Source organism: Terrapene carolina, unplaced genomic scaffold, assembly GCF_002925995.2.
Source record: "Terrapene carolina triunguis isolate 2854851 unplaced genomic scaffold, T_m_triunguis-2.0 Scaffold96, whole genome shotgun sequence".
Taxonomy (NCBI): domain Eukaryota; kingdom Metazoa; phylum Chordata; order Testudines; family Emydidae; genus Terrapene; species Terrapene triunguis.
In genome coordinates this window covers 16,827,608-16,855,078 of record NW_020664447.1, presented here as the reverse complement: position 1 = coordinate 16,855,078, position 27,471 = coordinate 16,827,608, and the positions used below count along the sequence as shown (strand labels likewise).

The following is a 27,471-nucleotide window of genomic DNA, read 5'->3' as shown; positions in this document are numbered from 1 at the left end:
GAGGTGGTGCATCAAAACTGAGGCAGTGGATGGATTTGAAGCCAGACAAGGTAAGTTCCTGCTTCAGGGACCAACAGAACGCTTGTTATCTTATGGCCAGGAGGAGGTTTTAAATTCAAACTACAGTCTGGCAGTAAATCACTCTTTTCTTCTACACAAAATAAGACAGAGGAGCCAACTTATGGATAATGAACAGGAAGAATTGAAGCTGGGCATGCATAGAAAAGGCTGGTTGTGGGGAAGGTGGGGTTGTTTTTTTGTTTTTGCATCTAGCAGCTGAAAGAAATTAGAAGCAAAGGCAGAATTTGGAACCATACAGAAAATCTATCTTGACTCAATTTTAGCTTTGGGAAAAAAAACACTTCAGATTTCCACTCAGTGTAATCAGACACCTGCGTATGTATGGAACACCCTCCCCTCCTCCTGTGCAGACGCAAAGCCATTATATCGGTGATATTATTCACACATCTGTCATGTCAGGGAGCCGGGCAGTTACCTTAGCAAGTGGGTAATTACAGGAGTAAACAGCTTTACAAAACAGTACAGTATATGGGATGAGGATGGGGAGAACACCTGGCCAGGTAAGTGCTTGCCATGTCTCTCTTTTTTGGGGGTGGTCGTGGTGTTCATGATTTCATATGAAGCTCGATGTGTGAAGTTTCCTAACTCAGTGTTTAAGTGCAATTACTCTAGTCCGGGCAGTCATGGGCAATTCTGGGACTTTATAGTTAACTACTGCAAAAGGTATCCACAGTTTATAGTTCTTAGCACAAGAAATGAAGTAAAGAAGCAACACTGTCATCAAAGCAACACTTTCTTTGTTCTGTTTAGAAATACAGATTTTCACAACTCATTTTAGAGTTCTTCCTTGCAGTCCTGATACTGTATGGCAGGTGGTGGTAAAGTAATGAAAATAGAGCACAGTCCACAAAATATACAAGAAATGGGCGGGAGGGAGGGGGGAGGGAATTGTTTCAGTCTTTAATATTGTACATTTAACACAAGTAGATCATTTCTTATGGTAAGAACTGAGGTTTAATTTGATTTTTAGAGCCAGATTTTTGCATAATAGTATCCATTTCTGTGGGCATTGAATAATTGTGGATTCATTTTGTCCTTGCAATTGTGTGCTTCAAATCAAGGCTTCTAGATGACTAAGTGAATCAAATGTTGAACAAATTATGGCTGACTGAATATTTAGTACGTAATCCATCTGGCCAGAATGTGATGTCTGTACTCATGAGGAACAATAATTTACACCAAAGGTACTCCCTTTGAAATCAGTGTGGCTAGTTGTGGGTTAACGTACTTCCCAATGTGCGGAAGGGAATACAGTGGAAGAAGAGGAGAATAAGTTCGCAAATCTTTTTTCAGGAGACTAGTGAAAAGTCCATTCCAGAGGTCCTGGTCCTTCACTAATTTCTCTGGGACTTGTCTCTCGTTGATGTGAGAGAGGATAAAATACAAGTTGGGGATTGCAGATAGCTGGAGTCGCCAGGGATTCTTTGCTAAAAGATATAGTCACAGCAAGGGGAACAAAAGACCATATAGAATGACACTTGTTGATGAAACAGAACTTCTAGATCTCAAGTCTTCCTGGTGACTTGAGTGTACAGCAGTGGATGATTACTTTATTAAGTATATTTCCACTCCTTTTCTCTTCATTAACTGTCTGCTCACAGTTTTCTCAAATCTATTTGCTATTCAAAATTGTAATTTCCGTGAGTGGATTTTGGTCCATAGCTCTTTTCACAAGAAGATAGTTCATTATGGATCTCTAGTATATGAAATTCAAGCTTTGTTGACTAGTTTTCACTTGGCATATAGGTTACACTGCATGTTTTTGGCCCCTGATTGGCTGAACATAACTTCTAGAAACAGGCTTTGGTGCAGATAGTCACAGCTACAAACTAAAAATGTGTTTACAACAATTATGCTCCAATATTTGCTTAAAATTTGCTATTTCTGGGAACATGCCCACCAGCAGACTAGTTTGCTTGGAAGTTCACAGAAAGCAAACACAACATGGATATGAATTAAGTGAAATGAATACTAACGTGTACTTTTCACTTTGGCCCCGCTCTAGCAATGAAGAGTCAGAAAAGCTAGTCTTCTAGTTTGCACTGTCTTAAATCAGGATTAAGTCCACTGAAGTCAGTGGAGTTACATCAGTGTACATGACAGATGAATCAGCCCTGGAGTTACTATTATGGGCCTTGATCTAAAGCGTATAGAAGTCAGTGGCAGTCTCTATTGATTTCAGTGGGCTATGGATCTAGGGTGACCAGATGTCCCGATTTTATAGGGACAGCCCCGATATTTGGGACTTTTTCTTATATAGGTACCTATTACCCTCCACCCCCGTCCCGATTTTTCACATTTGCTATCTGACCACCCTACATGGACCAGAACGATAATGATTTATTTGTCATGACAAGACCAGTGAGCGAAGGCTCAGACATCTCATCTTGGATATGATGGGAGGTGGACAGACTTTATTCAGTTGATAATGTTGAGCTTCAGTGAAACCAGTTTGCTTTGTATTTGGACAGAAAGCAGAGGCAGACTTCTGTGGAAGTGCTGGCACCATCCTAGGCACCATCCAGAGGACTCTCATCCCAGGGACCTTCCTCTTTATCCTGGCTGTGGGACTAACTTTGAACATGCCCGTCATCTGGATCCTCATGTTCCGGGTGAAGCGCTGGAACAGGAGCACTATTTTCCTTTGTAACTTAGTTTTGGCTGACATCACTTGGATCTTAACCCTCCCCTTTCTGATCTACTACCATCTGAATCAGCTGCATTGGATCTTTGGAGATGCTCTTTGTAAGATTACCAGGACAATTTACCATGTTTGCTATTACTGCAGCATCTACTTTGTCACTTGTCTGAGTGTGGATCGCTATTTGGCTATAGTGCATCCGCTAAAGTCTCTGTGGTTGTTAAATAAACAACAGTCACTACTGATTTCCCTCTCCATATGGGCAGTAACTAGCTTGGCCAGTGTGCCAGTCCCCTTCGTTGCCAGCACCCAGATATGCCCAGACAACAAAACTATTTGCTCTCTTTATGTATTTTCCAGCTCCACCTATATAACGCTTCCCTTTTCCATGTGCTGCACGGTGGTTGGCTGCTTGCTGCCTTTCATTGCTATCTGTTACTGTTACTGCAGCAGTGTCAGGACACTGCAAAAGACTGGCCTTCATCACTTTCAGAAAAGGGATAAGCTCACCAAGCTCATGTACTCTGTTCTGATAATTTTTGCACTCCTTTATTTCCCTTACCACCTGTCAAGAAACACCTGCATCTTCTTAAGAGCATTGTGGCCCAATGGCAATAGGTCCATTGAGCATGCAGACACCGTGTTCTTTGTAGAGGTAGCAGTGTGTAGCCTTAATACTTGCATCAACCCTCTCTTCTGTTTCCTGGCAGGAGGGGATTTTCGAGACCAGGTTTGCAAAATAGCCTCCTCTTATTGTCACACCAAAACCTGGAGGAGTCAACAGCAAAGGACATCTGTGTACCCAGTATAACTCCATTCCCTCACAAAACTAATTTTGTCAAGCTGAAAATTATGGGAAAAATTTTAGCCCAATTGAAGTCAACAGCAAAACTCCATTGACTTCAGTTGTCAGGGGTTCAATAGTACCTTGGAGATGCTTTGATCTCTCAGATTTGTAAGAACCATTAACTTGGGAAATTTAATTCTGGAGATGTGGGAGATGGTTATAAGCAATAAAATTATTCAGGAAGTCCCAGAGTCTAAAATTTGTGTGAATCCTGGTTCCATTTTATTCAAAACACCAAAAATTAAGGAGGTAGTGAACAGAGCTGGCTGGAAAATTAACTTAATGTCACAAAAAGTATTACTATTTCAAAAGGTTCAAAACGGATCCTTTTTTGGTCAAAATTGAAAATGTTAACAAAATGCTTACTAGCATTTTTCACTTACCAAAGCCCCCATTCCGATGAACAAATATGTTTGTTTATTGAATCTTGTTTTCAATTTTGATAAAATTTAAATAAAATTTTCAATACTTTTGATTTTTTTCAAAAATATTTTAAAAATGTAATTTTTAAATGAAAACAAAATTGTATGTTGACCATTTTTCATAAATTTTGTTTTGAGAAAAGCCCATCTTGCTACAAAATCTTTTCACTCAAAAAATAAAATACCTTGGGTATAAGAAAATGTCTGCTTCTGGCAATGATTTCAAAGGTTAAGGGGGACAGATGCTTGCATTATTTTTGCTCATCTTAGAAAGTAGACAGGTTTCAGAGTGGTAGCCGTGTTAGTCTGTATCAGCAAAAACAACAAGGAGTCCTTGTGGCACCTTAGAGACTAACAAATTTATTTGGGCATAAGCTTTCGTGGGCTAAAACCCACTTCATCAGATGCATGGAGTGAAAAATACAGTAGGCAGGTATATATATTACAGCACATGAAAAGATGGGAGTTGCCTTACCAAGTGGGGGGTCAGTGCTAACGAGCCAATTTAATTAAGGTGGAAGTGGGCTATTCTCAACAGTTGACAAGAAGGGGTGAATACCAAGGGAGGGAAAATTACTTTTGTAGTGCTAACGATGCCAATGCAATCAAGATGGCCTATTTCCAACAGTCAACTTTCTTCATCTGCCACCAATTCTACCTCATGAGTAATCTACAATTTCTCCATTCTGGTTGCATTGCAGCTACCTGGATTTACTCCTTGTGCAGATTGTCCTTTTGCTATAAGGCCAACAGAAAAATCAGTAGATTATGATAATACCTTTTGAAGCTTATTCATACCAAACATATTGTGCTGGATAACCAGTCATAGGCCAGCTAATTTCTCTAAAAGAACATATACTGAAACATTGGGAGATACCAGGTGCTTGGATGCAATCAGGAACCGAAAAGCTTAGTTTACACTATCTTTCCTCCTCATCCACAGAATGGGCTTGATTCTGATCTTCCTTACACTGACAGAACTCAAAGGAATTACACCAGAATGAAACTTTTGCAAGTGAGATCAAAATCAGGCCCAGGTGTTTAGCAATCCTTATCAGCCACTCGTTAATCATTTTCATTTTAAAATGTTTATTAGTTGCTTTACATCTTTCCATAACCCTTTATGAAACAGCAAAGGATTCATTAAGAAAAGGTCTTCGAGGAGAGGGTGAAAGAGGCTAAATTCTCAGATGATGGAATCCTTAACTAAATGGGACACATTCATTAAGAATGAATAAAGCCTCATTTTCAGAAGCACTGAACACCTAGAACTCCCACTGATTTCAGTGGGAGCTCAACACTTCTGAAAAATCAGGCCACAAAACTAACTAGAGACAACTTCTGCTTATAGAGTGGCATTCACCCACATGCAGGGTGCCCATACCTGGACTTTTGAACCACTTTGCTCCTTTACAGGGAAGTGGAGCATGGATAGAATGGCCATTCATGGTGGCTCCTATTCCAATATGTGCCAAGGAGGGGTTTCATGCTGGCATTCAGATAGCTTACTGGGAGCAGACAGGGAACTAGTGAGTGGATCAGCACTTGTGAGGATCCAGAACCCATGCCTAAGGGCTAGTGAGAATCTGCTTTCAGCCCCACAGACTGTCAATAGGTTGGGAAAGGATTTCCAGCCCTTGCATCCCTGAGGCATTCCCTGCATAAGAACTAATGCTCTCTAAGGATATGTCTACACTACCCGCCTGATTGGCGGGCAGCGATTGATCCAACGGAGATCGATTTATCGTGTCTAGTCTAGACACGATAAATCGACCCCTGAGCGCTCTCCCATCGACTCCTGTACTCCAGCGCTGCGAGAGGCACAGGCAGAGTCAACGGGGGAGCGGCAGCAGTCGACTCACCGCGGTGAAGACACCACGGTAACTCAATCTAAGTACGTCGACTTCACCTACGTTATTCACATAGCTGAAGTTGCGTAACTTAGATTGACCCCCTCCTCCCCCAGTGTAGACCAGGGCTAAGAAGATTCCATTACATTTAAGGCAGTACTTAGCTTCCTGTAGTTGAGTCCCAACAGAGAAATTTGCAGACTTTCTTATAATTCCCTCCCTTCGGTGCCCCACCAAATCCTACTATTTTTCTCTCACTTGACACACACTCCCATTACCATTCAGGATTTATGACTTACTCACCATGCTTCTAGTCAAGGAGGACTGATGGGGGCTCTCTGTTAATACTGCTTCTTAACTTCCCGGAGGTGGGGTGGCTTTTGAATAACAGGCAATTGATTTATTAAGCTTTTTGGAAAAGAACAGTCAAGGCACAGTGTATGTGTGAAGTTAAGTTGCCCATGCAGACTGAGACAGACTGCCATGCTTGATACCTTAGGTGTAATGCTAACCAGATGTGAAGGTACTTCTGGATGATTTATGATGCATAATGATGATGAGGCATGCACCATGCAGAGGGTGATTAATATTCTTGTCATAAATCATAAAAAGCAGGCATCATGCTATGAAAATCTGTGGAAGCAAAGAAACCAACTCAGTTTAGAGGGTGACATAATATTAGACTGGCTGGACTCATGGATTCAATAGAGATCTTTAGCAAGATAAATTGCCTCCAGGGAATGCTGTTTCCATGACCTACAGATGCCTTCCAGTAGAAGAGAGTGTGAAGGTGAACACAACCATGCAAACAGAAAGGTTTTTTAGAAAGTATTTGCATCCCAGAAATTCAGTCTAGGAGTTTGTGTCTAATGAAGAACTTTCAAATTAGTGCTAATAAGAAGTCAAAACTTTATTATTGGCCTGATTCAAAACTCACTGAAGTCAATGGGAGCCTTTGCAATTAATTCAATGGGCTTTGGATTGGACCCTTAGAAAGAAGCCGACAACCAAAAGTCATGAATATCTGACAACATGCTCAGTGTGAAAGGAACTGGTGGTCTCCAATTCTTAGTAGACAAGTGCTGTGTCACAATTGTCTCTAATTGATACCAATATTGGGAGGCTGAACAAAGAAAATCAACCTTCTGCTGGTGGCATTTGACTCAGATAATGAAAATGAACATAAATTGGTCCACACTACTTTGGATTGTTATAGAGCAGAACCCATAATCAGCATGGACGCATGTCCCCTGGAATGGTGGTCGAAGCATGAAGGGACATATCAATCTTTAGCGCATCTGGCACATAAATATCTTGCAACGCTGGCTACAACAGTGCCATGAGAATGCCTGTTCTCACTTTCAGGTAACATTGTAAACCAGAAGCGGGCAGCATTATCTGCAAATATAAACAAACTTGTTTGTCTGAGTGATTGGCTGAACAAGAAGTAGGACTGAGTGGCCTTGCAGGCTCTAAAATTTTACATTATTTGATTTTTGAATGCAGGTGGTTTTTTTTACATAATTCTACATTTTTAAGTTCAACTTTCATGATAAGGAGATTGCACTACAGTACTTATATTAGGTGAATTGAAAAATATTATTTCTTTTTTTTTTTACAGTGCAAATACTTGTAATCAAAAATAAATATAAAGTGAGCACTGTACACTTTGTATTCTGTGTTGTAATTGAAATAAATATATTTGAAAATGTAGAAAAATATCCAAAATATGTAATAAATTTCAATTGGTATTCTGTTGTTTAACAGTGCAATTAAAACATGATTAATTTTGTAAATTGTTATTTTTTGGGTTAATTGTGTGAGTTAACTGCAATTAATCAACAGCTCTAGTTCCTTGCCCTGAAGAGCTTTCATTCTCCACCAGACTTAGTAATTTTATACTGCAGGTTTTCTATAGCCTGGGATATAAGCACGTAGAGCCTGGTCCCGCATTACTGGAGTCAATGGGAGTAGGACCAGGACCATGCTCTTGAAGAGGTCAGTAAGGTGCATGGCCATAGGTTTCATGAAAGGAGCATACATTGCTCTGTGATACACCAAATCCATCCCATAGCAAGCGTGGGGAATAGTACTTTCCTTCCAATTTGGCCTAGTTGGTCATCTAATTGCACATACCCAATTGCATTTGAAGCCACAGCTTCCTCTAACAAAGCCAAATAGCTCTTCCAGGCCATAGCGGGTCCTTTTCCAACATATAACAAGAATGTTTGTGTATAAAAGGTGTAAAATTAGCCATCATATGATTAAATGAAATGAGATGAACCACATCCCCAGCCTCAGGTTAGTCTGTTCCCCAGAGACATTTGGAAATGAACTCTGTGTTCAGGAGAAACCAATGTTTCCAGTTACACAAGATCACTTCAGGATCACAGATCTTTCAAAAGCAATGGAAAACAGGAGGGTGCAGTGTTTCAGTCTCAAACTAACAAGTGTCTTACACCCCTGATCCCTTGTTCCCTTGAACACAGCACAGTCGTCAGCATGCTCATTAGCAGTGTCCTAAAATAAAGCAGAGGTTTTCCTGCCACTTTTAATGATGTACTGTTTAAATGTTCCCAGAGGGAAAACTGAGAAACACCTTAGGTATTCAACAAAGCTGTGGCAATACAGTCATTCTGTTGCACAGGTTCCCTCAGAACCTTTTAAAAGCTTCAGCTCTCTTTTATGTCTTGTGGTAAGAAAAAGGACATTTATTCTCATGTTCGCCTTGAAAAATATGGACTCTTTCCCCAAAGAAAATATCTACCACCATTTACTGCTTTAAATATTTATTGTGAAAAAAAGCCAAAATCTTTGTTGCTGATAGGCAGTGAAAGAATTGTGTTTCAAAAGATAACAGAATATCAAAGAGAGCTTCTAATGTCAACAAGACCACAGACAAATAACAACTAGAGCTGATTGGGTATTTTTTGTATTATTGTGATAATGAGAAAAATGAAATAGTGCTTTCTTGCAAAGTTTCTTACAAAACCAGTCTAAGATGGCAAAAATCTTGTAATGGCTTTTACTTTTCTGAGGAAAATTTCTGTGTCTGCTCAAAAAGAATAGTTACATAACAGATAGGAATGACTCATTAGGGCTCAAAGTCGCTCATTAACATAGTGCAGTTATCCTGATTTTCTAAAAACCTTTAGTTGAGCATCTCCATAGATAAGAAAAACCTTCCAAAATGGGGTAGCCTATTGTGGGGACTTTATTATGCTTTAAGAGGTATTTTTAGAACTGGAGGGCCAAGGGGTCAAGGACCCAAAAATGGCCTTTAAAATAATATAAAAGCAACAAAAGGAAGTTGACACTGTGCTTCTAGAGGGGCTGGGACTGATCCTTATTTACACAAAGATCCTTTTACACACCTCTGGCAATGTGAAGGTACATTAAAGTAGCATAAATTACATTTACATTCACTTTAATCCCCCCTTTACACTGACAGAGTGGTGTAAAGTAGCCTTAATGTAATTAAGAATAAGCCACGCTCGTCTGTTGTATAAGATTTAATTCAACTTTTAAATACAGCAATAAAGGATGTTATTAAAACAAAAATAGATTAGTTTAGATATAATAAGGTAAAATAGAGGTCTTGACAATTTATGATAATTAAATATCTCATAATAGCATTAATAAATGAACACATGTTAACACCAATGTGCTTGGCCAGATTTCAATTTAGGTAATTACTTCTCATTGACTAAATTCCACCACCATAAACTTTTGTACAATGTTCCTATGCACTGCTAAAATTCTTGATGTTTCACCCAGAGGTAGTTGCACTCCTATGTGTTATATGACTGATTGCTAAAGACCTTTGGGATCCTTTGGTATTAAATTTTAGATGAGCACAAGAATGTAAAGCATCAGCGTTGCTATGATAGCCAAGAATATAAGAATATAAGAACGGCCATACTGGGTCAGCTCAAAGGTCCATCTAGCCCAGTATCCTGTCTTCCGACAGTGGCCAATGCCAGATGCCCCAGAGGGAATGAACAGAACAGGTAATCATCAAGCGATCCATCCCCTGTTGCCCATTCCCAGCTTCTGGCAAACAGAGGCTAGGGACACCATCCCTGCCCACACTGGCTAACAGCCATTGATGGACCTATCCTCCATGAACTTATCAAGTACTTTTTTGAACCCTGTTATAGTCTTGGCCTTCACAACATCCTTTGGCAAGGAGTTCCACAGGTTGACTGTGCGTTATATGAAAAATACTTCCTTTTGTTTGTTTTAAACCTGCTGCCTATTAATTTCATTTGGTGACCCCTAGTTTGTCTGTTATGAGAAGGAGTAAATAACACTTCCGTATTTACTTTCTCCACACCAGTCATGATTTTATAGACCTCTATCATATCCCCCCCTTAGTCGTCTCTTTTCCAAGCTGAAAAATCCCAGTTTTATTAATCTCTCCTCATATGGAAGCTGTTCCATACTCCTAATAATTTTTGTTGCCCTTTTCTGAATCTTTTCCAATTCCAATATATCTTTTTTTTAGATGGGGCAACCATATCTGCAGGCAGTATTCAAGATGTGGATGTACCATGGACTTATATAGAGGCAAGATGATATTTTCTGTCTTATTATCTATCCCTTTCTTAATGATTCCCAACATTCTGTCTGTTGTTTTTTGTTTTGTTTTGTTTTGTTTTTTGACTGCCGCTGCACATTGAGTGGATGTTTTCAGAGAACTTTCCACAATGACTCCAAGATCTCTCTCTTGAGTGGCAACAGCTAATTTAGACCCCATTATTTTATATGTATTGTTGGAATTATGTTTTCCAATGTGCATTACTTTGCATTTATCAACATTTAATTTCATATGCCATTTTGTTACCCAGTCACCCAGTATTGTGAGATCCTTTTGTAGCTCTTCGCAGTGTGCTTGGGACTTAACTATCTTGAGTAGTATCTGCAAATTTTGCCACCTCACTGTTTACCCTTTTTTCCAGATCATTTATGAATATGTTGAATAGGACTGGTCCCAGTACAGACCCCTGGGGGACACCACTATTTACCTCTCTCCATTCTGAAAACTGACCATTTATTCCTACCCTTTGTTTCCTATATTTTAACCAGTTACTAATCCATAAGAGGACCTTCCCTCTTATCCCATGACAGCTTACTTTGCTTAAGAGCCTTTGGTAAGGGAGCTTGTCAAAGGCTTTCTGAAAATCTAAGAACAAGTTAAGCAAGCATATTCATTTCTAAGGCATAAATAAAATGTATGATACCAAATTTCTCTATGACAAAGCAGAAAAGCTGCGAGTGTTATAATACAGTGCTGCTTTGTTTGGCACTTTAAATGGGCTTTGTCAATTGTTCATAATTTCTGTTAGAATTTTTTGTTCAGTATCTTGCTGTCTATGTTAAAAGTAAACTAGTTGGAAAAAAATGAAACTAGAACCTCCCAATGTAGCTTGAAAATTTATAACCGCAGAGCAGTCAAATATGCTAACCTAAAGTCAAACTCTTTCTATGTTCAGGCTGAAATACCATACGTACTCTTACAGGAAAAACAAAAAATTAGTCCCCTTTACATTGCCTTATTCGCTTCCACCACCAGAGGGCACAAGCAATGCCTTCAACCAAATAAAGCATGCCCTTGATTCTTATGTGTCAAATTAACTTTTGAATCAACCCAGAATCAGATTCTGACATTATAATAAAACCCGACACTTGAATGCTTTAAAACAGAAAAAAATACCCTTTAAATGAATTCTCTGGATTAGTGCAATAATCTCATTTTTCTTTCTTATTAGAATTATTAATTTTATACCTTTGCCAAGCAAATGCAGCAACATGGAAGTGGAAGGAAGCGAGAGAGGACTTTGTAGCGAGTCAGTTTTTCACTGGAAGAAAAAACAGTGACAAAGGGAGTCTCAGAATATTTCCCAATTTAATTTATTCTGTTTACTTTGAACAGAGTTTGCCAGCAGAGCTACACACAGAGGATTCTACTTGCCGAAAGACCGCACAGTCCAACCCTGTAGCCAGCTCCTCGTTAGATCCTTGGTATCTTTCTCTCTCTGTGTCTTTTCTTGTGTCCTACCTGTTCCTGTGCTCTCACTCCAACGCCACAGGGCTGTATTTTCAATAAGCATGGGCTAATTCAGGGTAGATCTCAGCATTAACTTTCGTTCTGTCCAGCTGCTTAGGAACTCCTCAGCCTGGTTCAGTTAAAAACCATATTCTGTAGAGCCACAAGAGGAGAATACTTACAGGGGGCCTTTAAACTGGATCTCAGACTGCTTTGTACTTCTATAGTTGAATAATATATTCCAAAGTGCGGCATATGCAGAGACATTATTTATTATTATTTGCCTTGTGGGAACTTCCAGCCACCCCAGTGAGGATCAGGGTCCCATTGTGCGAGATGCTGTGCAGACACACTAGAAGACACCATCCTGTCCTTGAAGAGTTTACCATCTAATAAACCAAGCAACATATGGAGGGTGGGGGAACAGGAAGCAATCAATTATATGCAGTTTTAGTACGTACTTTACAGAACCTCTCAACATAATCCTTCAGTAGCCTTTACTTCCATATTTGCCTGTGTGGGACTGGAGTCATAACCTCAGGAGAAAGTGAGGCTAGCTGGCTATGAAGCAGATCTGCAGCTACTTCTGAGACGGCACCTCAGGCAAAATCATCAAGGAAGCAATGTTAACCAAGCTACAACTACTTGTGACATTGGCTGGCATCCTGAGTGCTTCAACAACTGGGCTTCAGAGCAGGACACAGCACAGAGACCTCACTAATGGATGTCCTCCCACGACAATGGGTAGAGGCCACATTTGGGTTCTTAAGTGACTTGATCTTTGCAGCTTTCAACAGAGTTGCCCACTGGTTAGGTGCTACTAATCAGGCCTTCAGGACCTAGCTAGATCAGCCAAAGGCTGCTCTAAATTCTGTCAAGGACAAGACCAGCACAGACCCCTGATGGGGAGAATGGTGCAAAGATGAGTTAAAGCCATCTTTGTGTTTCCTTTTCTTAGCTGTAGCTAAGGATCTGCCACAGGATTTATTTAATGAGCAACCTATTAACATAAAACTATATTATAAATCAGTGGTTCTCAACTCATGGACAGTAGGCTGCTTGCGGCCCAATCAACACACTGCTGCGGCACATGTGACATCCTCAGGGCCAGACAGGTAGTATATATATTGTGTGGATGTGGCCCACATAAACATAGAGATCTGCATACGAGACCCATAGTGGTAAATAGGTTGAGAACCACTGTTATAAATGCACAGGAAATAGATGCCCATAGGTTTAATGAGCTATTGCTTCTTCCAGACACAGTCTCCCTTCAATCAATTTATCTCCCTTCACACTTCCTATATGGCCTGACTTCTTTCCAAGAGAAATTACAGTTCTTTGCATCCCTTTGGGATTTTATAGTTCCCCAGTCCCAAAGGAGGTACCAAATTACCATTGTTAAGATGAAATCCTGGCTTTACTGATGTTAATGGTCAATTGACTTCAATGGACCCAGAATTTCAGACTTAATCTGTGAGCCTTGCTCACACTAGCATCATTCCCAAATTCATTTGGATTCCGTTGCAGTCATGCACCTTACTGCTAAATTTTTATGGGAGAAACAATTGTGAGCCTCAAAGAATTGTACTTTATATAATGCTATTTTACTGAAACAGATTTTCAAAGGGGCTCTGGATATCCCAAAGTCTCAGGCTGAATGTGAGTGTGTGCGTACAGGGGAGGGTCTTTTAAATCTTTTAAATTTACATCTACAAAGTTGCACTTTTGTAAATAGGATTCTATCATACAATACCACTTCATTTGTGGATCTGTTTGCATGTCACGTAATAAGAAAGGACAATATATTTTGTAATGAGTGATGTAGCAAAAGCAAGGTTGCAGACAATCTCTAGAGAATCCAGATATTTTTAAATTAATCAAAAATCACCAATTTATTTCACTGATGCAATCTACAGATATCTAATATGATAACACTGCACTGTGTTCATCAGCGACACAACTAAATTTAGCAAGCGGAGTCAGACACCCAGTCAGAGATGTATATTATCAGGCTGATTCTATAAATTTCTAGATACTATTGTGATGAGTGCTATAGAAAACTTTAAGGATGGATGGATCGATATTAATATGAAAATCTGAGCTTTGAAAAATACAATCATGAACTCTTAGCTTCTATTTTGCTTAATTCATTAGGAATACAGTCAGTCAGAAGACATATAGGGAGCCTGTGCAGTATTTGGTTCATTTCAGGTACCCAAAACCTGTAGTCTTCAGTCAGAAAAAAAAACTTCCATTGACAGGTAGTGGGAATGCTGCCTGATCAAAGGGTGCAGGATCAATCATAAATACAATTGTCTGCACTCAGTTCCATGAGAAAAACTTCAGGAATGTGCAGCATCCTGCTGGACTCACACATCAACCTACAATTGTTCCAAGAGCATCTTCGAGAACAGTGTTCTTATTGGGTTGTTTGAGGCAGATTTATCTGCTTTCAACCAATGTGTGCAAACTCTCGCAGTGCTATCATAACTGGTATTTACTGCATAAGGGCCTGATCCAAAGCCCACTGAGGTCAATGGAAAAACTCCAATTGATTTCAAGTGTGTTGACAGATAGACTTTAACAATAATAATTAACAATGATTCATATCTTCAGGCCACCAATTAAATAGGTAAATCTCTAGTGTCATTTAGAAGGCTGACTGGTCTGAGCATGTTTTATAGCACTGGCCATCATAGCTTCTTACTACGCAGTGCTTCCTGAACTACAGTTGAAACAATTAGTAGAGCTGTCATTGGGAAATGACTCAGGAAACTGCTAATATGGTATACACTAGGCATAGTATACCCACTTCAGAACGACCGCTACACCTATGGATGGTACCATTTTAACTTTCCAGGGTCCATTGTTAGAGTTTATTTTTATATACGTAAGGACTAGTTCATTTTTTTCAATGAAAGAGCACATCAGGCCTCTTGGGTAGTGTTAGGCTGGATATAGACTGACATTATTAATTATTATTTAGTTCTCCCAAACCATTGAGCACACCTTATTCAATGAGCTTTAGCAGTAGCAGTACAATAACAATGTGGCAATGCTAAGGAATCCAATTCCGGCTCAGAGCCTGTTCATAGTAGGTACTGTGCAAATGAGTAACACAAAGATAAGCCTCTGAGCCAGAGACTAACACTATCAAGCCCTGATTCAGAAAAGCACACTTTTAATTTTAGATATGTGCTTAAATGCTTTCCTGAACAGGGATGCTTTTCTGAATCTGAGTCTAGAACATTTCTCCATTACTGACTATCCCTTCTGGCTCTTGGAAATGTCTATTAATAAATAGGTTGTCTTAAATATCTGCAATGATAAACTGGAGAAATGAAGCAACAGGGCACAATGGACAGATGCAGTTATAAAAATTATGGATGGCAATAGAGACTGTAATAAATCCTAAAGTTCTTTTCAACAAATGAAATGAGAAGTATAAAGAAGAATCTATAATGAAACTTGACTGAAAGCCACATCCAGTATTTAGCATGCTGTATAAAGCAAAGCTGAATTACAGTATGAGGAAGCATCTTGTTTTAAGAGCATATAGTTTAAATGTACTTTCTATTGTGGTACTTTATGGTGCTTTCACGTCTTTGAAATACCACTGCAAACTGGAATCTACTATCATTGCAATAGCTGCAGTGTTATAAGAATTGGCCTTACTGATATGAATGTGCTATGCTAATGTAAAATCTCATTGTCCTTCCACCAGGGGGCAACATTAGTAAAAATATTTAAATAATCCAGAACAATTGTTTTTAGAATATTGTGGCAGGACTATATATTTTAGCAGGACATTATTCTTTTCACCTTGGTTTTTAAAATATTTTATTTATAGAAACTTTTGTTACAGAGAAAGTAAGCAATTCAAGGGCTTCAATTTTCAAATAAATTTGTTTTGGGGTATAGAATTATGAATTTCCTTTTTTCTAATTAATAAACATTGTAATAGAAACTCTGAGATGGATTTTATATTGGAAAGAGGTCTAATATAAATGCAATCATCATGATTTAGAAATAAAACATTACTTTTAACATGTACAATCAACTCCTGGGTGATTAAAACTGATAAATGACTACCAAATTCTGTTTGCAGTGAACCTGTGTAAGCTGGAAAGCTTGTCTCTTTCACTAAGAAAAGTTGGTCCAGTAAAATATATTACCTCGCCCACCATGTCTTTCTACCAAATTCTGGAAAGATAAGATGACCAAATTCTCAGAACGTACCTTGATCACTGAAGTGGTGAAAAAATATCGTATGTAAAAGTTATATTAGATATTATACAAAAGTGTCATTAAAGGGCAGGACACAAAGGTATAAAAATTATACATGTATAAGAGTTAGCAACCATGTACAAGTCTAATATATGGATCTAATTTATGACAATATATTAGAGAGCTAGAAATATTGAGCTAGAAATAAAATATGATCTTAGACAGATTCTATCTATCTATGGAGCTACATCTGTCAGATTATATCTGGTATTAATATTCCGAGGTATTTTGCCATTGGTGCCCTGTTTTTCCAGGAGCTCTGAATGACTATCTTTAGCGAGATGATCACGTCCTTTATTTACATTAACAGCACAATTGAATTAAGTACAATAGCCTCTGCATGCAGCAAACTCCCTCGTAAACGTGCTCTGTAGTCCTTGCTCTGAACAACAGGGTCGGGCTATGCGTCAGAAAAGGAGGGGGGGGGGCGAAGCGAGAGTCCAAAAGTAAATTGTCAGCGTCTCATAAACTCCAGTTTCCCTTTTAGCTGCATCATCCTCTGGAAAACCTGGAGGGGGACGATGACACGGCTCCTCTTCGGTTTCCGTAGCATCCAGTCTTCAAGCCCCCCGCAATGAATCCGCCCAGTTCCCCTAGGAAGTTGGCAGCCCGAGAAGCTCCCGATTGCGCTCTCTCTGGTGCTGAGAACACTCGGGAGCAACCTGAGAGCCAAGGGCGCTGTCTGTGGTGCTGAAATCACTCTGGCACACGCTGGAGCGATAAAAGGCGCTGGGCAGATTAGAATCACCAACCCCCGGCGCGCGAACTCCCAGTCTACTCTAGATCGTTGCTCTGTGCGCGCTGCCCTGGGAGCAAGTGGCTGCTGACTTGCGCACAGTAATGAAGTGCTAGGGCTGCTATTGTCCGAGAGCTTGGAACTTAGCCATCAGGTTCTCTCAGGCTGGCACGTGCTGGGCATTGGGAACTTTTGACTTCTTCTTTGGCGTGATAAACTAGATGACCCCCGCCCCCACCTCTCAACCGCTAGGGGTTAGGGAAACGTTCAGCGGAAAACCAGGATTTATTTTAAACACTGGACCATCTTCTCCTAGGAAGTAGGGTCATTCCCCCTCCCAAATCAGCCATGGCACTGCCTCCACCTTCTGCCAATGACTCCTGCACTTTCGAAAAGACTTTCTAATTGTGGCTCCCAACTCTGTTCTGTTAGGAAATCCATGGGTTGCATGTAACGCGCTCTGTCTCTCTGTCTCTGTCTCTCTCTCTCTCTCTCTCTCTCTCACACACACACACACTCACTCACTCACGCTCCCTTTATCTGGAGACGCACCAATAGCCATTTAATGGGTGAAAAAGTTAGAGATTAAACCAATATGAGCGATCATAGCTGTTCATAGCAGTGCTCTGTTCAGCACAGAGTGGAGCCCAGTGAAAACCTCTGCAGGCATGGAGTCGGTAAAACAAAGGATTTTGACCCCCGGCAAGGAGGGAATGAAGAATTTTGCTGGGAAATCGCTCGGTCAACTCTACAGGTAAGAAAGATCTCTTTCGGGGGGCTGGATTTCTTATTGGAAAGAATGGGAAGCTTTCCTTAGCCTAAAATTGCTGGATCAGTTCGAATATACGCTATTTGTGTAAGTTTGGTTGCGGATAGACTGATAGCTATTTATAGGTTTTCTTGATATCATCTGGATCCTACAAACTAACGCTATACCATTACACTATGGCACCGAAATAACTTGTATAGTTGGCTTGCGGAGGATGTTTTTAAATATGTCCTAAGAGATTTCCCCCATCTTTCTACCCCAGAAATTTGATCTCATTTCAAAACTAGAATCAACACAGAGCAGTACTCCTGTACAGTATTTTTATTTAATTTCAATGCAGGGCACCCGTAGGATCCTTTTCACTCTCCTTAGAGAGCATTTTTTTTTTAAATTAAACTATAAAATCATTCCTGATTTCGATTAACCGATTCCCTTGTGTAATCGCCCGTCAGATGAAGAAAAACACAGAAAAGCATAAATAATTGATAACCGAACGATTTCTCTCTTTGAAGCTAGGACAAATATATTGAGAGAGATACCGTCAATTATTTATCCGTCTGCATAGAAAAGGGTCGATTTCTTTTGTAGAGAATGCACAACCGCAATGGATGAAATCATAAAGTTAATCCAGCAATAGAGGGGTGCGTGTATTTCCATCGTCTTCAGGTGTGTATATAGATGCACGCAATCACACACCTGAAGTGCATTGCCACGAAATTTGAACACACCATTCCTCGATTTGAACACACCATTCCATCATAAATGGCCCTGTGAAATCTGACGACTTTGATGACCCCCAAAATATGATTTTTACGAGAAAATTATAAAATAAAAATCTGGAGAATATATTTTCGGACATTTTCCTTTAAAACAAAGTACCCCACTCTCTCCAACGTTATTAGAATTTTCCGAATAAAGCAAAATGTCTTAATACCTACAGTGGATGTTGTTTTTCTCCACCTATGCGGCAGTATTGTACACAGGCACAATATTATTCCAACAATAACGTTACATGATTTACAACTTCCTATGCAATTTTGAGAGGAAAGGCAATATGAGCTAAATTATCAAGGTAAAATGATGCTTTCTATTTTAATAGAAACTAGTACAGTTAGAGTCTAGAAATATATGGTTATTTTACCACCAGCCTACATAAATTCAATCGTTTTAAACTGACTGAAAATATGTAAAATATCTGAAAAACAGAATATATTATTATGGGCCTCTCGAATATTATGGAAAATATACATTTCTTCTCTACGACTATAACTACAATAATCGAGTTCAGCACTAAATAGTCTTCGAGGGATATGAAAACACTTGCATCTCACAATGCCTTCCATGTCATATCTCAAACAGGTTTTTAAAGAATTATCTAAATAAGACACTCTTTGAACTTCCGAGGACTTAACAAATATTCCATCACGACTAGCCACATTCTTTCGAGAATCAACGTATAATTTTCTATCCGTAATTTGAAAGTGGAAATAATCAGTTTATTATGTCCCAGGATCTTTGCTTCATTTCAGGGGGGACCAAATCAATTCTATGCGAAAGCTGGTGCTCAGATTTTATCATTTGAATGAACCAGTTTTAACTATAAAATATATTGTTCTATTTTAACTACATTTTAAAAGGAAGGGGATCTTACAACCCTGACTCAGGCGAGTAAGCCTTACCCCAGTGAATAATAAGAGTAAATTCAACTGAGTAGGTGTTGCAGGGCATTGCCCATACTTTCGTTATACATAATATGAATAATGTGTTGGGTCTGATCCTGCCAATCGTTTCTCACCCATTACTCAGGGGAGTTGACCTCGGTTGAATTACTCACCTGCGGAGAATTGTTCACGTGAGCAAGGATTGGCAGGCTTGGAGAGTTCTAGCAAAATGGAATGTTTGGATGCAGTTTTCAAATACCCTGTTCTGCAGGGGCTGCACTTCTGAGTAGTTAATCTGCCTCTTTTGCATCTTACTGAGAATCAGTAGTGTGAGGAATATTTTAGCGATAAACCCAGCACATTTTTTCCTCAAAAAGTCATATTGAGATTTTTCTCCCCTATAATAATAAAATGCATGTACATGTTTTGAAGCATACTATCTGGGTGCAAATGTCTGCATTGATTCATTATATTATAATCAAAATGTGTAAATATGAATTATGAATTTTCCTTTATACGTTCACACTTAAAACCTTGGGAGCTTCGATTTAATATTTCGGTAAATGTGGGCACTGAGAGAGCAACCTATAAAACAGACCTAGACTAAGTCTAGTTAATGATCACCGTGCAGATTATTGAATGTAATCTTTACAAATTCAAGTTATTAATAATGCAAGGGTATTGAGTCATCTGCAGATGGGTAGTTCTCAAACACTAGCATGTTTCGTTCAAATGTCTATGACAGCCATTTTGCAGATGCGGAATAAATAGAAATAATTGCTCATCTTTACAGCATTTCTTTCTCTCCCACATCCACAAGCAGCATGCACTGTAGAACTAATTCCTCTCGTGTTTATAATGTAATAGCAATAGAGTTAAACCTCCAAGATAATTTTTCATCTCCCAACAATCCCCTTTGAATTAGACAACATGGCGCCTCTGCAGTGGTTGCAGCTGATGTCTTCTTAATGCATCCTACATATTTAACCAGAGATCTTTAATGATAGATGAAGAGTTCTCATCTGCTGCTCCTCCCTGTTTTTTTGGGAAATGAATAATTATGAATCCCACAGGTCTTGCTAAAGAACAACTGGAGGTGATTTTTTAGTCATAGTGACTTTGACATTCAAGTGACCTGTTCGGGAGAGTTGGCTTCAAGTCTCTTGCTTGTCTTTCCCCCTTATGTTGGGCAGAGTCCTAGAGAAGAAACAGAAGCCTGGGGACAACATCGAACTGACAGAAGATGGGAAACCCCTGGAAGCGCCCGTTAAGAAAGCCCCAATGTTCGACTGTACCTGCTTTGGGCTCCCCCGGAGGTACATCATTGCCATCATGAGTGGACTGGGATTCTGCATCTCTTTTGGAATCCGTTGTAACTTGGGAGTAGCCATCGTGGATATGGTCAATAACAGCACCATACACCGAGGAGGAAAAATTATTAAAGAGGTGGGAATCAGTCCCCTTTAATCCCGCAACACGAATAATGCCCTCAGGATAGAGTAATAATAAAGAATGAATAGAATAAATAAGGCCCCTTTAGCTTTTTATGATATTTCCAATCATTCTAATAATAAAATCTAGACGGTTTCCTCCTTCTCCTATAATCTGCTAGTTTCTGGGTAGGAGAATCCTATACTGAACTGTCATATTTTATTTATAACAGAAAGGACAATGATCCAAAGAATGTTGGGGGGGAGGGGGAATAAAAGATCGATTATGCCTATTTTGTTTTCTTTCTTTCCCAGACCAAGAGGTCATTCCGTGGCACAAGTTTGAGTGCAGATATTTTGCTTTTTTACCCAGCTTTGGAGATTTCAATCATTTTCGTAAATTAAATGCACGTAACAGAGAACATGACCATGAATAAACGACTCCAAAGTGGCTGCCCAATTTTCTAAAGGAAATGGAGTGGTTTGTTGCGGAACGTTTGGAAATATCAGGATGAATGAGTTTTGGTTAACAAAATACAACGCTATAAAAGCAATCTATGGCCCAATGAGAAAGCATATTTAATTTATAAGGTGCTTAACCATATGTATATAGTCTGTGTACACAAAGACAAGAATATATATGATACATAAATGTATACATTTATATATCGTATATAATGTATATGTGTGTATATACACATACACATGTGTACACACACAGAGGGATAAACAGACAGCTAGTTAGACTGATATGGCCGTTTTCGATTCCACTGAGTCCATACTATATATATATATATATTCGATGGGTTCCATTGCAAATGCAGGTGATTCACTTATAATGAGACAAATAATTCCCCCCCCACCCCCCCAAAAATACCCTGAAACATTTTCCTCATTCCCATGTTTGTGAGCTTACCTGCGATGTATGCAACTGGCTCTCTCTCTCTCTCTCTTTGTAGAGAGAGATGTATTACAACTGGCTGTGTGTGTCAGAGTGAGAGTGAGTGTGAGTCTGAGTGTGTGTTTGTGTGTAGAGAGAGAGAGAGAGGGAGAGAGGCCCTTTCCTACCCTCCCTCCCGACCCCAACCTTCGCTAGACTGGATCGGACAGAAAAAAATATACTTGTTGCCACCCCTTTCTCTAGGGGATTCAAGGACATCTTTAGTTCCAAGATTCACATATTTTTAGGGTTAATAGCGATCACGAGATATAAATCATGTCCCTCCTCTCTCCTCCAGTACAAATGCCAGATTTTTGTAGGTATTCTAGCATATTTGATCTAGAGACCAATTGTAAAGTAAATCGATTATTATTTTGGAGGTGAGCACCTTGCCCCATTTCTATATCGTACCGGCTAGTAAATGGGCATTTTCAACATTAATCGAAATTCCGCAAAGATTGCCTAGTGTTAAACTATTATTAATAAAATGCTTTCGTTTGGCCTGCTTACATCCTTCCTATTTTCTTTCTCCCCTTTCTCCTTGCTTTTTGCACTGGAAGAAAGCGAAGTTTAATTGGGACCCTGAAACAGTTGGCATGATCCATGGCTCTTTTTTCTGGGGATATATAGTCACTCAAATCCCTGGGGGATATATAGCATCCAGACTAGCAGCTAACAGGTAATGACGATCTAATATAAATATATAAATGTATATAAACATAAACATGTATACTATACATCGGGTTGCTATGTTTGGATTTTGACTGTTAAAACAGCCGGTATAAATGCAGGCACATTTTGCGAAAAGCAGACGGAGCAGGGTGTCTGGTTCGTTAGTGCTATTCTGCTGATGGCTCCCTACAATTGTCATCTGTTGAATTCAGTATAAAGCCAGCTTTCCTCTTTTCAAGGCTGTTAGAGGGGCAATAGCGGACGGGCACTTTCCTTCGGTAAAACTCCACTCACTGTAAGATGAGCCTTTATGGATGGTGTAGACGAGACAAAATATGTTGGGCTATGCTTCGCTGTATCAGCGGTGTCGTGCAAACCAAACATGAACCCCAACGTAACAATTTGCCTCTGCAAGCCAGCATTTATAGCTGGCACTGCAGCACATTGAGGCAATAGTTATATAGCAAGGAATTATTATTCAACTCAAGTCACATAGACGCATCTCTTCAATGGCATATTTCTGAAAAGCATGGGGGTATTGAAAAATACATCTGTGTTCCTCTGTAGTCTTAGAAATAATAATACAATAATTTTAAAGGACAAGAAACAAACATTTGAAATAAATGAAAATGAATATTGGAATTGTATTTTATTACCATTTTAATTATTTTCTGATTTTATATGGATTTCATGTTTGTTTCTTGTCCTTTAAAATGTATATTAAAATAGAGTTGCTATGATTATTTTTTACTTTATTCAGTCCCCTTTTCACTAAGATTATCACGATAGAAATTTTCAAAGTTGAAAGACACTGAAATCCCTTTATTTATTTAGACATGGTCTTTTTTAAAAAGAAAAGGGGAAAATAGCAGATATCAGTAGTTATTAATTGACACTGAACTGAATATAGTCCACTCTGAATAAAATGGAAGAAAAACATGTTTCAATGAGCTTTGCACAATGAAAAGGAAGTGCAGATGGTGCAGGGTCTTAAAGATTCGTTTCTATGGTGTCTGGCAATATTTCAAGCACCCAGGGTGTGATTCCACCTGTTAATTAGATCCACTGAGTATTCAAGACACACGAGGCATTCATATCCATCCTTAATGCCACAGACTCATCATTTGGAGAGGTAGGAAAGGTCCTAGTGCCACTCTTCTTGAGCAGTAATGGACTAGGTACAAATGGATATTAAAAGGGAAGGTACAGTTTAGCTCATCACAAGAGTGTGTAACATCAAAGGTAGGACTAGGAGCGTTAGACAGACTTATACAATGAAGTTCTCTCACCAGGCTATGCTTTTTTTTTAAAATAAGGACACAAATATACTTGCCAAGCCTCCAGTTCTCTTGAGAGCACAGAGCTCCATTAAAAGATAAATCAATGAATGGTGAGATCCTTAGCTGTGTAAATTGGTGTAGCTCTATTGATGCCCATTTACACCAGCAGAAGTTTTGGTCCATGATTTTGGAAATAAAACAAAAGCAGAGTGTTAACATATATTGTAACCCCTTATATTTTTATCTTTTAGTTAAAATGTCCCTTTCCCCATCTTTCCAATAATAGATCAGAAATATAAAAGGCGATTAAAAAAAATCACAAGAGATCATCCCCTAAAAAGCCTCTGTCCATCCAAATACAGCACCTTTGCCTTCCTTTCTGTACCAAATCCTGCAATCTTCATTCAGTCCATTACTCATTTACTTCAATAGGAGTTTTGCCTTAACAAAGACTGTAGGGTCTGAACCAGAAAGCCAAATTCCATTCTTGATTATTCCACTGTAATTCCATTTATGTAATTTGACTCAATACCATTATAAAAGTAGAACTTCAATCAGAATTGGATCAAATAGGTGCAAAAGCCCTGGAAGTCACCAGGAAAAATTCTGTAGTGGAATATGCAGCCTGGAATGTTTCAACCAAAATCTGCTCTCCATTACATTGGTGTAAATCCAGAGTCATTCTAGTCACTTCAGTGATGAAGGTAGTCTGCATCTACACTAGCATAGCAGAGAGCAGGATCAAGGTCACTAGTTGTAATAGCCAGGGAAGTCTTAGAGACAAATTCACCAGTGATGTAAATGGTGGTGTAAATTACACATCCAGCCTTATAAAACATTTGCAAATAGTTGTAAATGGCAAAGTAATAGAACTTGCACAGATTTTACATTCAATTTGTGGGAAACATTAATATAAATGTTAAGGGACAGAAGTGAGGTGCAGCAGCAGAAAATTTACAGATAAAGCAAGTTCCCAAACTTTAGGGCTAGGTGCTGCCACCCAGGTACTCAATTGAAATGAATGGGGTACTGGAGGAAGAAAAGTGCTACTCAGCGAGGTCTGAGAATCTCTCTCTTTTATATGCATACCAGTCCCAACAATCCTAAGGCCTAAATGAAGTCAAAGTGAGATGTGGCTACTTAGGTGAGGGCTGAATTTATCAGTGTAAGTTACCTACACCCCTATTTCTGACCATATTATACCTTATGTGTGACTTATCTCCACCATTTTCATCAGTGATGACTTTGGCCAATGAGGTCCAATGGGAATTTTGCAGAGTATGGACTAGTAAATTGAACCCTATGCTCTCCTAGTTTGTACCACACCCTCCAATAATGCACACACATGCACAAATTCCCTGGGCCAGATGTTCAGTGGGTGTAGATTAACATTGCTCCATTAACTTCAAGGTGATCTGCAGCTCCTCCAGTAACTTCAGTGTAGCTGTACATGCCAGTTGAAGTACACTAGTTTGAACCAGCAGAATATCCATTTAGAAGTGAACCATCACATCTAAATGGATGATACATTAATCTATTTTTATTGGGGGGAGGGATAGCTCAGTGGTTTGAACATTAGCCTGCTTAAACCCAGGGTTCTGAGTTCAATCCTTGAGGGGGGCCACTTAGGGATCTGGGGCAAAATCAGTACTTGGTCCTGCTAGTGAAGGCAGGGGGCTGGACTTGATGACCTTTCAAGGTCCCTTCCAGTTCTAGGAGATATGATATCTCCTTTAATTTAATTTTTATTATGAACCTCATTATATGTCTTGGAAACATTGGTTTTTGCTTGCATGTGGAGCAGCTCAGAAATTGCTAGTGGCTCTGAGGCTAGGAAACAAATTTCAGGTGTGCTCTTCATACTTTGCAATACAATAGAACTCACCATCTTCCACCGAGGGTATTACAGGCTCAGTCATGAGCTAAAGAGAAAAAGATGACTCACTGTCAGGGAGAGAGGGAGACAGTGATCAGATTGATGGGAATGGCATGAGAGTAAGAGTGACCCCTAGCTTCCAGGAGTACCAAGGGAAAGGGGGGCGGGATTCACCAGGCACTTAATTTGTTATTGGCAGGGTGCTGCTGAGTAGGCAGGAGCTTGCTTGTTTGACATTAAGATTCAGTCCAACAGCCCAGTTGTAGCTTTAATTACAAGGATTTGGACATATCTCTAAAATGTCATTAATTTATTAAAATATGGAAAAAAATCAAACTCCAGTTAAAACACATTCATGTTCACATCATGAAATCCTTCCTACAGTCCAGTAATTCTCAATTGAAATAGAAGAATATTTTTATTTTGTTGAACTGAAACACATTAGCTAGGCCTTTAAAGCTGTCCCCCCAACCATCATCTTGTTCTTATCCAGTTTTAAAGTGTTTACTACTTCCTGCCAAGCAAGAATCATGAATGGTGAGCCAAGCCCTTGCTGCTATTTATTTTTCATCTGGTCGATCAATGAGAGCTTTTTACTGGGATCATGGATTTCTTTGCTAATTGCAGAAATCAAGACAGTTGCTGCGCATTGGATCACTTTCTAATTTATTTGCAGCCTCAATCTCACATCTATTACCATGCATATAATTCGCAGTGAGTTCTTCAAGTTCACATTTAGAGTCCTATGACAAGGAGGACTGAATAGAGATTTCAAGGGTCTGTTTATCTACTTATTTTTGCATGATCATTTGGGTCATGGTTAATTTCACATTGCAACAGTGAGATTTTTTTTTCCTTCAAGAAGTGTCTGTTTTTAAATAAGAAATCCTTCTATCCCTATAATTAGATTGATGTTTTAGTTCAAAGATAAATACATTTACAAGACTGACAATGGTGGCAAAGAAAATAATGGTCTTGGACAATTCAGAAATACATTTTTGAATTGTCCTTGATTGACTCCAATAACATTTTCAGTTTTGAAGTCAATGGGACTATTTGCATGAATAGCAGGAGGTGGGTTTGGCATTGTATATTTCATTCTGATTTAAATTAATGGAGATATCCTATCTCCTAGAGCAGAAAGGGACCTTGAAAGGTCATTGAGTGCAGCCCCCTGCCTTCACTAGCAGGACCAAGTACCAATTTTGCCCCAGATCCCTAGGTGGCCCATCTCAAGGATTGAACTCACAACCCTTGGTTTAGCGGGCCAATCCTCAAACCACTGAGCTATCCCTCCCTCCATTTACATTGTTGAAGGGCTTTCTAATGTGCTTCTAAGTGCTGGTTATCCCCTGAGCATACTCAACTGAGTTGGATATCAACGGGAGCTGGGGATTGTATCATAAAGGCCTGATCCTCTGTTGTGCTGAACACCCTCAACTCCCATTGACTTTAATGCACTTAGTGACTCACAGGACGTAATCAGCACTTTACAAAATCAGGACCAGGCCCTAAGAGCCCAAAGTTCATTTTTAACAAAGAGTTTCAAACGTTGCATCTCCCTGTGTAGTAGCTAAAAATGGAACAGAGAATTCTAATCCCTTTGGCTAGAATGCAAGAGTCATCTCTCCTCCCAGAGGAGGTTCTGCCATTGGAGGACATTGATGTGACATCACCCTGCAAAGAATGAGAGCAGAGAACAGGAACCTAGGGTTGCACAAAGTCCCAAGGCCTCACATTCCCTCCAAGTGAAGATAATCTTTCCATTGATTAAACATTAAGATATTAATAGCATGGAGTACAGGGGACCATTCTGGTAGTTTACTGGCAGTGCTCTGCCACATAGGAATCAGGACTAACAATTTCTTTCTCCCCAGACCCTCAAGCTCTGGGAATGTTGTAGAACTAGTGGGCTCACTTCTGGAGG

The 27,471-nt window shown here is 39.4% G+C and overlaps 2 protein-coding genes across 3 annotated transcripts in view; both read left to right on the top strand.

The window, feature by feature from the left end:
* Positions 1-554: 554 nt before the first annotated feature.
* Positions 555-3,533, top strand: LOC112117028 (P2Y purinoceptor 1-like). The gene is made up of 2 exons (XM_024214861.2): positions 555-581; positions 2,553-3,533. The coding sequence occupies exons 1-2, from the start codon at positions 555-557 to the stop codon at positions 3,531-3,533; spliced, it is 1,008 nt and encodes a 335-aa protein (XP_024070629.2).
* A 13,940-nt stretch (positions 3,534-17,473) lies between these two features.
* Positions 17,474-27,471, top strand: part of SLC17A6 (solute carrier family 17 member 6) — a 46,649-nt gene continuing 36,651 nt past the window's right edge. For both annotated transcript variants that reach the window (XM_024214864.3, XM_024214863.3), the window contains exons 1-3: positions 17,474-17,670; positions 20,540-20,792; positions 22,277-22,395. In XM_024214864.3, the coding sequence (XP_024070632.1) occupies positions 17,585-17,670; positions 20,540-20,792; positions 22,277-22,395 (458 nt within the window). In that variant the 5' untranslated portion in view covers positions 17,474-17,584. The remainder of the gene's footprint in view (positions 17,671-20,539; positions 20,793-22,276; positions 22,396-27,471) is intronic.